This window comes from Natator depressus, chromosome 1 (assembly GCF_965152275.1).
Source record: "Natator depressus isolate rNatDep1 chromosome 1, rNatDep2.hap1, whole genome shotgun sequence".
Lineage (NCBI taxonomy): Eukaryota > Metazoa > Chordata > Testudines > Cheloniidae > Natator > Natator depressus.
Genome location: NC_134234.1, coordinates 286,801,734 through 286,816,339, shown reverse-complemented (window position 1 = coordinate 286,816,339; position 14,606 = coordinate 286,801,734). Strand labels below are relative to the sequence as shown.

The following is a 14,606-nucleotide window of genomic DNA, read 5'->3' as shown; positions in this document are numbered from 1 at the left end:
CTGGAATGCGTTACCTAGGGAGGTGGTGGAATCTCCTTCCCTAGAAGTTTTTAAGGTCAGGCTTGACAAAGCCCTGGCTGGGATGATTTAGTCGGGGATCGGTCCTGCTTTGAGCAGGGGGTTGGACTAGATGACCTCCTGAGGTCCCTTCCAACCCTGATATTCTATGATTCTATGAAATACTATTTCTTGTTTTTTACAGTGTAAAAATTTTTCATCAAAAATAAATATAAAGTGAGCACTGCGCTTTGTATTCTGTGTTGTAATTGAAAGCAATATATTTGAAAAATGTAGAAAACATCCAAAAATATTTAAATAAATGGTATTCTATGATTGTTTAACAGCGTGATTAATCATGATTAACTTTTTTAATCACTTGACAGCCTTTACTTACACACACACACACACATATATATATATATATATATAAATATAAATAAAATTTTTAATAGTGCTATTTGTTTCATAAGAAAATTTAAGTGATATTTGCTATAGAAATAGCTTACTCTTGTTAGCTTGGGGGGGGAGGGGTTATGCCAAATATAAGCATCCATTAAGCACTGCTTCATGTGCTAATTGCCTGTACTTGCTTAACATTGTGTATTTCTGCAGTGATAGCCCTTATAGTGAACATGGTACACTAGAGGAAGTGGACCAGGATGCCAGTACAGAGCCCCACACCAGTGAAGATGGTACGTCCTTTATGTTACAGCTTTAATCCTCTTTTAAATAAATTACATTTACAGGTTTTTCATGCAGGAGATACTCTCTCTTTTCCTCACTGTCTCTCAGTTGAAACTAAATTACTTCTGGGAGGATGCTCTGCTGCTTACACCTCCATTTTTAATCTTCAGGTTTTTTGTTTGTTTTTCACTCTTATCCATCTGTGTTTCGCCAGCTGTTTCCTTGCACCTTTCCTGGCTTGCTCAGTTACAGGAAGGGCAAGTGGGAAACTACTTCAGTCAGCACAAATTACGTTCTGATGTAATGTTCCCTTTTTAAGTGGCCTTTTACCATTTTTGCACAAGATAAACTGATCCAAACCATGGCTTTGAATATTTTAGCTTAGAGAATTGCATTTAATATGCTATATTTTGATATTTAAAAACACAACTTTCCAGAGGATTTAAGGACCCCCAAAACTATTAAACCAAAGCCATTCACTATAACTTGGCTCATGCTCACCCTTGCTGGACTAGGCATCGTAGCTGGCGGTGAGGGCCCAATGGGATAAACGTCACCTATCAAATCTCCTCTTCTTTCTTTCAACAAAGTAAGACTTAGGCCTTGTCTAGACAGAGAAATATAATGGCATAGTTATTCCACTATAGCTATGCCAGTATATTTCCCCATATAGGCAAGCCCTTAGTGGCAGATGCCTCGTTCCCTTGTTTAGAGTACCACAGTGGATAAAGCAGCCTGTGATAACAAGGAGGCAACAGATCAGGAGCCTGGGACCAAAACAGGAAAGGGAAGGCAGATAGGGCCTGTAATCTGGTGGGTTGCATGAGAACCTGTTCAGGGGGGCAAGGTAAGCAGCAGAGTGCAGGAGGGCCTCCTTCGCATTTTCAGGAGGAGCAGGGGAGGGAATTACAGGGGACAAAGAGGGGAAGAGTAAGAGGCCAAAATGGTATCATTGATTTTATTTAGGAGATCAGAAATGTCCAAGTGTGGGGTCAAAAATAATAATTTAAAGGATTGGAAAAAGGGTCCTGTTGCCAGCCCCAGACCCACCATTTATTTTGAGCACCAGCCACAACTTGGTAGTATGTGTCTCTTCCCGCCTCCCCTTATATACTAATTTATAAGACAGTTTCTCATGTTGCTAAAAAAGACTATTTCAGACTCCTGTGAAATGCTCAGGATTAAATGGATGACAGATCGGGGGGTGAAACACTTAATGATGGAGGAACCTCGAAGAGAAACTTGATATTTCTGACATACATACAGAGGTGTAAATGTTGGAAATTCAGATTCATAAATGTACATTTCTGAAAACTTTTCCCTGCACATGAGAATGAAAAGGAGGGAAAAAAGCATGCAACAATCAAAAGTTGTTTTAATCCTTTCGTACACAATTGTAAAATATTAAATGGCATCTGAAAAGCATGGACAGGCAAATCTTGACCATGTGAAAGTAGTATTGTACTTCATTTTTGCCTTGATATCAATCCTGGATGCAATGACTATAGTAAATTTGTAGCATAGCATTACTGATTGGGGCAAAATTGACTGGAGTAACTCTCAGTGGAGCAGAGGTAGCCAAGAAAGGATTAAATTACTTGATCTAGTTTTGTTTATCAGGATGACCAGCAAGATAATCCTAGCTTTTGCCATTCCTTTGTTTTGTGAATTGAATACAGAAAGTGGACAATCATGTTGTGGATTTGCATGTAAAGGGGGAAAAAGGTAATACAAAGATATGAACTTTGCGGTAATGCTTGAGCAAAGATGATGACGGTGTAGTTGGTGTGACTAGACCAGTGCATGAAGTGAGAGGCCTCCACTTAACCAGCAAGCTCTAATCAAGTTTTTCCACCAATAAAGGTTTACCTTTAGATAAGCTATTTTTTATAATGAAGGGTGGGTATTTTCATCGAACTGGTGCTGTTAACTGTCTTTTTGCACACACATCCCTGTGTTTGTCCCTTGAATAAAAAGTGTTTGCAGTAATATACGCTGTGATTCGTAACAATTTTACAACTGATTCAGTCTTGAATCACAAGGATCAGATAATTGATCTTTTGTGGGGGAACAGGAAAGCTTCCATTAAAGGAAATTTTTTATTTCAATAGAATTATTGATTACTAGTTTGTCACACCAGGACCCTGATTTACATGTGTATGAGAGTAAGGTAATGTTGAACTGAGCTTGCTACTGCTAACTGGACATGTTGTACTTTTGCATTTCCCTCTGTTAGGAGCTGGACAGAGCCTTCTCTAAACATGTAAATCTTTATTACATTTTAATCTAGTTCATTTTATACTGCAGTGTTTTTTTTCTCTCAAACCCTCTAGTCCCATAACAATATTGGGCAATTGACATGTAATCCAAAGGCTATAATCAAAAGCAAGAAGATTTATTTTTCTGTTTTGCTTATTTTCACTATAAGAACTACTTGCTGTATAAGGTTAAATTACAAGTAAGTCTCTCTATGCCTACAAGAAGTCAGCTGTATATAATGACGAGGCTGAGCCACTGTGGGGGAAAGTAAAGGTTTATTTATGGAATTACAAAGCTAAAATATTCTTTTAAAAAAAATAAAGCAAGTGTGTATATATATATATGTAATATATAATGTATGTATGTATGTGTAGGAATAAAATTAGCTTGTCCTCTATCCTTTGAAGGGTTGGGACATACAATGATGAAGTATAAAAAAGCTACGTACATCCTTAACTGTAAACACATGAGTAGTCACAGTGACTTTATTGGGGCTATTCACATGCTTAAAGCTATGCATGTGTTTACATGCTTCTCTGAATTCAGGTCATAGTGAAGAGTTTTTTTGTAAGGGTAAAAAGCCTTCACTGTAAGAACTTTTATTTACATTGTCTACTCAAAAGAAGAGCATTCCTGCTAAATAGCATTTTCCCCTAGATCTGAAAACATGAACTTTTGTGCATTTCAAAGAGTTCACCTTGTGCCTCAGAATGAGCCATATCTATTTATCTGTAACTTCATTACAGAAAGACATTTGTCTGAAAATAACTCTTAGAAAAGAGTGTAAGATTCAGGAGATACATCTTTATGCTTAATAAGCAGTTTTTCTGCAATTTTCTTCTGAAATTCTTTAACACTGAAGATATTTTACTCTAATTGATGCATATAAAAGTTGACTAGATCTGTTTCCGAAGGAAATAAGAGAATTTCCTGAGGAAGTCTCAGACACATGGGTAATTCCTGATGTAAAACACAAACATGCTAACATTTTTATTGCTGTTCATTGACACCTTATGATGCCTGACATTTATAAATCAAGAAAGTAGTTCTCACACAGATGGGGGTATTAAAGGACAAATAAGGTTGAGAGTTAGTGCTGTTGTGTCCCTGAATGGTCACCATTGCAGATTTGACTACTCTGAAATAATTCATACTATGACCAACTTTTTTCCAAGTTCTGCTGTAACAGTAATTCACAGGCTTCTTTCCCTTTGTTGTTTTCCAGTCAGAGAACTGCCAGAGAACTTGAGGATAGATTGTTACTGTAAAGCCACAGCCCTTTGATAAGGTGTAGAGTCGAGCATAGGGATCAGGATGTCTTTTGCTTAAGACAAGCACAATGCATGTGGAAGAATTGGGGAGCACAGAGAAGGGGCTGCTCTGGTGCACCCAGTGAAAGGTACAGTGGATGTTCTCATTCTGCTGGCTCAGCTCCACTTGGCTCACTGGTGTGGGGTGTAGAGTGGCCAGGTGTCAGGTTTTTGACCAGAAAGTCCAGTTGAAAAGGGTACCTGACAGTTTCCGGTCAGATCTGGGGACTGGTTACTGCAGGTGGGGGAGGCGCTGGATGATCACCCGTGCCAGCCCCTACTCATCCGAGGCCCCCTCCTACCAACATTAGGTGACTGCAGCTCCCAGCCCCCAGTTGAGTTCCTCCCGACTGGGGGTTGGGGGGGGGGGGCGTGGAGAGGGGGAAGAGGAGCAAATGGGGGTGGGGCAGGGCCTCGAGGGGAAGTTCCAGCACTCCTGTTGGAGTGTCTGGTTTTTGGCAACCCTAGCAGTGGGGTGGGATGACATAGCCCCACCCTCATACCGCCACCTTTTGAGGAAGGCTAGTGCTGTGTTTGGCTCTTGAAGTGCAAGGATAGAAATAGTGACTAGCCTTTGTTTCTTACATCTTTCCCCTTATCACCTACTGGACCTGTACCGAGCTATTTAGCCAGTGATTTTTAAGTGGAAGGCACCATAAAGTGTCACTGAATGGCAGTAATAATATTAGCAGAATTTGAGGTCATAAGTGCAAAACTGAGAACAGAATCCCTAGAGCTCTTCCCACAGTTCTTCAGCTTGTCCTAATATTTCTCTTTTTCTGTCTTTGTCTGGATCATAGCCAGTGATATTTCAGATGTCATCATATATTTCTTGCCATAGTTAGGAAATGCCTTGAGGTATAGGACAGAACAGTATAATTATATTTCCCTCTGAGCTGTCTTAATTTTACTGTTAGACCCCATGGCTCAATATCATGCAGAATTTCAGTTACAAATTGTAGATTTGTAACTGTTGATTAGCTCTGTTCCCTTTCCTTTAGTTGTGAAATGGCTCCCTCCAGTTCTCAATAACCTTGACGTTATAAATCTTTTGGCCTTTTTTTATGTCCAAATGGAACTGTCAAGGTATTTTTATATTAATTGTCAACGTTCTACTTGTTAACAAGTGAATTAGTATTTGAAAAATAAAATCTGAGAACTGTCTGCTGTAGAAATGTGCTGTCCAAGTAAAGGGCACATTTTTAGTAATGAAAGTTCCTATCAGAATAAAAGAACAATTTGTATGAGCTTAATACAAGAGTTTCATTAAGAAAAGCAACTATGTCAGCCATACACCACATTGTATAGGGTATGTTTCATAGGAACACATAAATAGCATGTCTCAGAAGTCTCACTCACTGTCGGTAGATTAATAGTTCAAACAGCTGTTCCCAGTGCAGCAACTTCCTACAGATGTCTGAGAAAGGACGTCAGTCTATAATGAGGTACAGGAAAAGGAAGAATTCAACATTCCATAGGCCTGACTCTCTTCTTACACTAGGCTTACATAGGTGTGGAGTTACTTCTGATTTACTCTGGTGTCCAATAAGTGAGAAGAATCAAACTCTGTATACTCAAGTCTTTAATATCAAACAGTCCATTGAACTTTTAATTGTAGTATGGCTCACCCAAAAAGGAATTGCCATATCTGATCAACTCAGTGCTCGAATATCCTGCCTCAGAATGCTCAGCACCAGATACTTCAGAGGAAGGTGGAAGGAAACCCTGAATACGCAATTATGAAATAACCTGCCTATGGTGAAGTTTCTTCTTAACCCCTATCAATTAGAGATTGGCTTGTGCCCTCAAGTATGGGAATTTATACTTCCCTGCTCTCCTTTTATTTAACCTAATATAATGTAACAGCATGTTCTTATTATTCATACAAACATCTGGTCTAGCTATACTTATGAGCTAATTCTGCCTCAGTATTCGGCGGGGAGGCGGAGAAATAGACTAGATCATCTTGAGGTCCAACCCTACATTTTTATAATGTAAGGAATATCTTTTTACAGTGAGCTCCAAAGGCTAACTTTGTGATATGTATAAAAATATTTCCTTTCTGGTGTTAAATTGTTGCCTTTCAGTTTCATTGACTAGCCCCTTATATTATGATGCAGATAAACAGGAGTGCTTGATTTTCTTTCTCCTAACTAATCATTAATTTGTATACCTTTATCATGTCTCTTCTTATTTCTCTCATCTTTAAACTATACAGTCCCAATCTTTTCAGTCTCTCTTCAAGTGATGGAAGACTTTCCATACCTATAATCATTTTGTCACATCTCTGGTCCTCTTTGCTTTCTGTTTATATAATTTTTTAGATAAGGTGTCTAGAACTGAACACAATATTCCAGGTCAGAGCATGCCGCTGATTTTATATAGTGCCATTGTAATTTTCACTATTATTTTCTAGCCCATTCTATGTACATCTTACCGTTTGGTTTGCTCAGTGTGCATTGGTGGTCAAAAAAGCAGAGGTTTTCATTAAGCTAGCCAGTCTTTCCTGAATAAATACAGTTAATTTAGAAACTAGCAATGTGTATAAGTAATTGAAGTGATTCCTGCCAGTGTGCATTGCTTTGCATTTGTAACACTGAGTTTCACTGCCATCGCCTCATCTAGTTGCGTGTAGGCCTTTCTGAAATTCTTCAGTGTTTGCTGGGCTTGACTAACCTAAGTTCTCATCTGAACTATTGCAAGTTTTTAACCTGATTGCCTAAAGATATTTCCACATTGCAAGATAGAAGTTAATTTTGAAGAGACATTCCAGCACATAATATTAATGCATAATATAGGAGCAGGAGTCTTCATTATAAACCGAGTTTTTCAGGTATTACAACACAGCAAATTAAATTTGCACCAAGCTAAAACGTGATACGGCAGTCATCAGCCTAGCTGTTAATTTCTTTCTAAATTTTGATTTACTTGTATAAGGTATTTTTCATTTTGGATGGCTTTATTTTTGAGCTACTCAAAATAAATGTATGCAAACAAAATGTATAATTTGAAAACTGATATTTTGCGGGCATTCGTTCTTAATGCTTTCATTGGCATTTTGATACTGTGATAAATTTAACCTGACAAAGGTGATTTCACAGGCATTCGTTTTTCATAACTTTTAGAACTAGCCATTGCCAACATCATACAATAAAATCGTAGCTGTTCCATCAAGGTCCAACTGACATAGTAACAGCTCCAAAGACATCAGTTAAGATCTTACGCTCATTGGCCCCAATTCTGCAAATAGATATGCTAACAAGGGACCCTTGAGGCTGCACAGAGGCCCACTGATGTCCGTGGAGTCAGCACAGGTGTTAGCAGAACCATATCTACTTATAGGATGGGGCCATTGTCAGTATGAACTTCAATATATCAGGAAGTTTTGACAGGGAAGGGAGGTTTTAATTCTCATTTTCATCCTTAAAATGATCTCTGTGAAAATAAGGTTTTTAAAATCCGTTCTTGTAGAGGGAGAAGCTTTACACACATACTCTCTCTCTCTCTCTCTCTGCAGCCGGCCAGTCAAAACTGCTGTAACCTATGCCTGGCTGCTCACAGAATCCATTCCAGCAGCCAGTGATCACTGGGAACAGAGGGACACCTACACTTTGCCCTCTTTCACCTAGCTATGGCCTCATACACGGGGGTGTAACATAGAATTATCCTAGCAGCTCTGTGCCATACAATGATTCCTCATACTGAGATGTACTCCTATAGGAGTTGTATCTGTCAAATGTTTGGTGGCTTTGCACAAACTGCAGCTTCAAGAGAAACCAGAGAAGGCCCAAGAACAGGTCCCTGTATTTTTTGTAAAATATGAGGTTTACACTGGGTCTGCACTCTTAGCACAGGAGTGACAGAAATTCTAATAGAGTTCTAAAGCTATTAAATTGACTCATCAGGCAACTCCTGCCTAGAGCCCTGCAGATCTGCAGATATCCGCAGATCATGTTTGCGGATCAGATGCAAATACAAATTTTGTATCCGCACAGGACTCTACTCATGCCTGTTCTTGCTGAGGAAACCCGTATCTATTTGTTCCTTTTTCACTGCTAATTGTTTCACTGCACATCTCTTTGGCTTGTTCACCTCCCTCAGGTTTGGTTTTGCTTTTTTATCACCTGTAACTATTTCTGACCCACCACATAGCTTTTTATATTAGGAGACAAGAGCGCCGCCCACTTTCAAATGTTGAGCATTGAATGTATTGTGTGCTCTCTCTTATATTCTCTGTCTAGAGGTCTTAAAAGCAGCCCAGTTGCTTTATACTTGAGGCACACAGACATGGCCACTGCCTGAAGTATATCTTGGTTCAATATCTGACTTCTGTAAGCTTTGTTTGGATATGAATGCTGTGGGGTTACATTTTACAAAACTGAAATAAACAAATAAGTCTATTCTGGAGTCTGAGATCTTACTTTTTTTCCCCCTAGAAGGTGAGCCTATAGAAGCTATAGCCAAGTTTGACTACACTGGAAGATCTGCACGAGAACTCTCCTTCAAAAAAGGAGCCTCCCTGCTTTTATATCATCGAGCATCTGAAGACTGGTGGGAAGGAAGGCATAATGGAATTGATGGCCTAGTACCTCACCAATATATAGTGGTGCAGGATATGTAAGCAGTGTCTAGTTATACAATATACTTGAGTGATTGCTCCTTATTGAGAAGAAGCTTGTTGAATTAGCTAATGGGGTATCACCCAAATGTGAGAGTGCTTTGAAGGCTCATAAACACCTGGGAGATTTTGCCTCCAAACTGGACGCTACCATCTTTTTGTTACATTTCCCTGAAGTAGTGCCCATCAAGCGACACCACAGAATCACAAAACATTGATAGGCTGACTCGGCTACATCACTGACAGAAGTGATCCCAGTACAGTATGTTAAGAAGAGGATATTGTACCTATTTTGGTTTTACCATATAGTTGTAGCAGCTGTTACCAATAAACTTCTAAGTAACAGGGCTGGATAACTACACCATGGCACTTCTTAATAGTACTCAGAGGTGTACTTGGCACTTCAAAGCCAACAAAGTGCCTGCTCCCAAAAGGTTACTCCAAGTTTTAAGAGGTGACATGAGTAAAGTCAATAAACAAATAGGTCATCAATGAGAGTACAGCAGCTGGAGATGCAATTATACGTCTAGTTTTAATTCTATACGAGGACAAAAACAGAAGAGCCGTGATGCCTGCTGTCCTACATACCTCACTTCCTGGAAAGTGACTTCTCAATCTATATCTTCTTTTCAGGGATGATACCTTCTCAGATACGCTGAGCCAAAAAGCAGACAGTGAAGCCAGCAGTGGGCCAATAACTGAGGACAAGTCCTCATCTAAGGACATGAACTCCCCAACTGATCGTCAGCCTGACATATATTTAGGAAGGTAAGGTTAACATAGCAACATTTCTGCATGGCTTTGCAGCCGTTAGATTGCTTCTGGGTTCATGCAGTGGCAGGATTTCTTCACACACATCTTGTTAATAATGCTAACTTGTCCTATGATTTCTACATTTGTGTAGGCAAAGAAAGAGATCAGAACCACCTCCTCTAAGACGCCCAGGCAGGACCAATGATGGCCATTGCCCAGTACATCCACCACACACACTCACCAACTCATCAGTGGAGCTAGGTTCCCCCAACATGGCAAGTCATTGCAGTCCTCGAGCCCTTCTTCATAATCGCAACCTCAACGCAGACAGCCCTGAAAGAAGACGTAGACCTGGGCATGGCAGCCTCACCAACATTAGTAGGCATGATTCACTAAAGAAGACTGATAGTCCTCCAATTAGAAGATCTACATCATCTGGTCAATACCCAGGTTTCAATGATCATAAGCCACTGGACCCAGAGTCGATAGCTCAGGTTGGTCTCGTTTCTTTGCCTTAGTGAGGAGCATGGTCAAATAGATGTAAATGAACTTTGTTTGACTTTCACAACACAGAGAGTTCAATTTTTTATTGAAAAGATGTATCAGAAAAGTATCCCACTTAACTTTCTGCCATGGAAGTCTAGGACAGAGATGTGTTAAAGAATCATGGGAGAAAGGAGGGCCAATAGGAATAAAAGTTGCAACAGCATTAGAGTGAAATAATTTTCAGTTGTACTGAAATGAAACTCTCTGTGCCACTCAGAGCATAGGGATAATGCACAGGTACTGTTTCTCAGTTATGTAAACCTGTGTGCTCTGATGGAAGTGGGTTTAGTTATAGTATGCAAATCTGTGCTCCAATTGGCTACTACTGTCCTCAGTCATTTGAAAACATAGGAATTTGCATTTCAGTCTTTTTAACATAGTTTTTGTACAAATATAGAGATTTTTAACTCTTGTAGTTGTGCCTGTGGAACATGCTAGGTAGAAGTGCAAATAAATCTGAATAAATAAATAATAGACTGTGCCATCACTATATATGTAGGAGAGGTGGCTAGTCTTTTCTCAGTAGCAGAGAGGTGAGAGGTATAGAATAGCAGAGACAGATAGCACCAAGAAGCAAGTTATTAATTCTGTGCTACTGAAGTGTGCTAACTCAGTAATAGCCATATCTTGGGCTAATAAATACTTCTGTCCTACTCAAAGCTCATTTAGTTTAAAATATGATCATTATGTAAACACTCAACACCTTCAAATTACCATCTGATTACAAAAGCATTTAAAATAATCCTGCACTGACATTTCAAAATGTCATGTAACTTTTGCTTCCAAAGTCTCTGCTGCTTATGAAGTGGGAGGAGAGAGTCTCAGTTGTTGTGAATGACTCAGACATCAATTTTCATTGCTCTTATTTCAACCATTTCTAACCTTTTAAATACTAGGTTAAGCTATGTTACTTATTTACTGCCCAGGAGCTATGCACAGCCCTATTTGGCTTTAACTACATTTGTACACACCTAGACCAATTATTATTTGACAAAGACAGAACTTGAACTTTGACTGAATCATGTAAATGCTGCTGTGAACAAGTATGAAACACCTTATAGTTTTCTTATTTAACCCACTTGTGCCTCACCAACACTGAAAAATTAACCACAAAACCAGTCTTGGCATGTCCTTTTAGCAGATGTACTTTAAGAATAAATCTAAATGTGCAAAACAAACATGGAAATATTCTCATAAATGATCTCACTAAACAGTATCTTGCATGACAACTTCTAACATGTCTGATATTCTTCTTTGTTTTCCTTAACATTTAAACTACAAATATGAGGATATTTGGAGCACATCATCATTTATATATTAAAAAAAATAACCTATTGGATGAACAAGTCATAACAGATATGTAGGGCCCTTCGTTTTCAGGTTTTATTTTAATTTTTCCTGGGAATTTCAGTGTTTATTACCACAACAAAAACAGGTGAAAATCAGTGCAAAAATATTAATTTTTGTAGGTAAATATAGGGGTTTGTTTTGGTGGACAGAAAGACAGAGGGAAAAAGTATTCGGTAGATTAATGCTTTGAATTCCGTTCATCAGTGTGGTTTGCTGCAGAACTAAAACAGAACTCAAAACACAATGCCACCTCTGAGTTTAAGAAAACAATACATCTCTAATCCTCAAATAAAACTTTTCATTTGAATAAACAGTTTACTGCTGTAGACTTAGAACTATTTACATTTAATAATTGGGCCTCACAATTTGCTGCGCATACAGTCAACTTCATCCTTTTTGTTATTTTAAAACTTTTGAATATTTCCTTGTGTACTGAAACATATTCTGATGCAGATTTTCATTTTCTTCCCATTTTAGTGTGTCAGATGTTTAACCATTATCTGCTAACTGCTTGAAATGTGTATGTGGTGGGTGTGAGATTCATCAGTACGTTCAGATATGCATGCACTTCAGAGTTGGCATGCGTGTCTGTTTATTGTGTGTATCTTATAGACTAATACATAGCCTTACTTCAACAGGAAACTTTGCAGATACACAGAGACTAATGTATTATCATAATACACCTCTACCCCAATATAACGCGGTCCTCGGGAGACAAAAAATCTCACCGCGTTATAGGTGAGACCACGTTATATCGAACTCGCTTTGCCCCCCCCCATTCCTTGTTCCCTGACCGCCCCCTCCAGAGACCCCTGTCCCTAATCACCCCAGGACCCCACCCCCTACCCAACCTCCCTGTCCCCTGACTGCTCCGACCCCTATCCACACCCCCAGCCCCCTGACAGGCACTCACCGGCAGCGGCGGGAAGCGGAGCAACGTGACCCCAGCCCACTCCACTCCGTCACCTCCCAGTCGCGGTGCTCTGCTTCCCACCGCCGGTGAGTGCGGGGAGGTTGGGGAAAGGACGCCGCCCGTACTCACCGGCGGCGGGAAGCAGAGCGCCGCGGCTGGGAGCTGGCGGAGTGGAGCGGGCTGGGGCCAGGCTGCTCCACTTCCACCGCTGCCGGTGAGTGCGTGGGGGATCCCTTCTCCCAAGCCCCTCCCCTGAGCAACACGGCTGGGGCCGGGGCGAGGGAAGTGGAGTGGGCTGCTCCCAGCCCCCTGCTAATCCCCCAGGCCACTCTGGGACTGTGGGGCCCCCAAAAGTGTCCCCCCACAGCTCCTGCCTCCCAGACCCTCGGGGCGGGGAGCCCCTGACCACCCCCGAGACCCCTTCTGCCCCTTATCCAACCCCTCAGCCCTGGCCCAGAACCCTTAACACGCTACTCAGAGCAGCGTGTCGGAGCTTTACCACATTGTATGCGAACTCGCGTTATATCGGGTCGAGTTATACTGGGATAGAGGTATACATATATCTCATGCAATGTATCGTATTTTCCTACTAAAACAAGTTATTTTTTGTAAATTTGAATGACACAAAAATAGGGTGAAAATCCAAAAAAAATACTTTTTGTAAAACCTGGGAAATTTTCAGTAAAAATCAGTTTAAACTGAAAATGAAGGGGCTTACATATATGGCAATTTCCTGCAGTATCCTCAAAAGAACTGATTAGTATTAGTGTGGGCTGGGATTGTATGTAACCTCTCTGGGGGGGCGTTGTGACAGATATTGCAACTCCATGCAGTATCTTTAGGGTCCATTGTTTTAAATTAATGGTTTGACTGTTTTCTATGTCATCGGGGAGGGCTACTTTAGCTCCTCCAGGAACTAAAAACAGTGGATGATGATTAAGGCAAATCAGCAAGGTTGTAACTCCCCCAGAGAAGTACCAACTCCTTGGGAGGCTTACATATACTACTTCAAACTAGATTCTCCAGAGACTAACGACAAAGAAAGGACTTTTGGATAAATAGCCTGAGTTTAAACTGACACAGGGCCTGATCCAGCAATTGGACAGGACCTTCTGTCCAAGAAGGGGCCCCAATCCTACTAGGGCCCTCTGCTAAGCTTTTTGCCTCCTTATGTGAACTTTTATGTTTTTTCTGTAATGCTTTTACCTTAAGAATAAATATGCTTGCTTAGAAAGAGGTGTGTGGTAGCTTATAACTGCTGGCAATTACACTGGTCACAGCCCTCAGAGAGAAAGAAAAGTTCAGGTGCTGGCCTTTTTAGGCAGTCTGGCTTGCTGGGGATATCACAGTGTAGGCAGGGAACTGTGCAACTTTAAAGATGCCCCAATCAGGAGGGAGCAAGATGTGGGTCTCCACCCAAGTGAGGTGATGGCTGGGAACCAAAAGCCTAGAGTGGGTACCCTTGAGGGGCAATACAGGTGCAGTTGCCCTGAACTTGTGATACAAGCAAGCAGAGCTCACTGCCACAAACATTTTTAAAAGCTGGAAAGGTGGCCATTATCTTTCAAGATGTTCCTAATTCTTAATAACAACAAGGAGTCCGGTGGCACCTTAAAGACTAACAGATTTATTTGGACATAAGCTTTCGTGAGTAAAAAACCCACTTCTTCAGATGCATCTTAATACTAATCACCAACTTCTCTCTCCCCCTAACTGAAAGTTATCAAAAGCACAGCTATTTTACCATTGGTCTTGAATTACATCTTTATTTTAAAAAAAGAGTAATATAGGCCAGGATTTTCAAAGCCAACCTGGATGTCCAAGTAAATGCCTTAGGTGGCTTTGAAAAACTCAATCATAGTTTTCCAACTTCAGTTTTACTTTAATTTAAAAAAATCCCTGTGCTAGAATATTGTTCCTGAATATTTCAGGGTAAGATGAGGAGTATAGCACATGAGCTGTTAGGCTTCACATTTATTTAAATATTGTTGCAAATCAATCATCAAATATTTGTTCTCTTAATAGTAATTTAACAGCAAGCAGCAGAGTATGTTTTTAATGGCCTGACTGAATTTTGACCCTCTACCGTTAATTTATGTTCAACCCAAGCTGCCATCTTGTTCAGGAAGGCCACTTTTAAATGAGGTTGATGTAAATGCATGCAGTGTTGGTG

At 40.2% G+C, this 14,606-nt stretch overlaps 1 protein-coding gene across 2 annotated transcripts in view; it reads left to right on the top strand.

The window, feature by feature from the left end:
• Positions 1-14,606, top strand: part of SRGAP1 (SLIT-ROBO Rho GTPase activating protein 1) — a 239,567-nt gene that overhangs the window by 221,405 nt on the left and 3,556 nt on the right. Inside the window, exons 18-21 of one of the 2 annotated variants that reach the window (XM_074942133.1) lie at positions 613-692; positions 8,693-8,870; positions 9,505-9,639; positions 9,776-10,118. In XM_074942133.1, the coding sequence (XP_074798234.1) occupies positions 613-692; positions 8,693-8,870; positions 9,505-9,639; positions 9,776-10,118 (736 nt within the window). Of the gene's footprint in view, positions 1-612; positions 693-8,689; positions 8,871-9,504; positions 9,640-9,775; positions 10,119-14,606 lie in introns of both variants that reach the window. The other variant, XM_074942132.1, reaches the window with a different exon arrangement.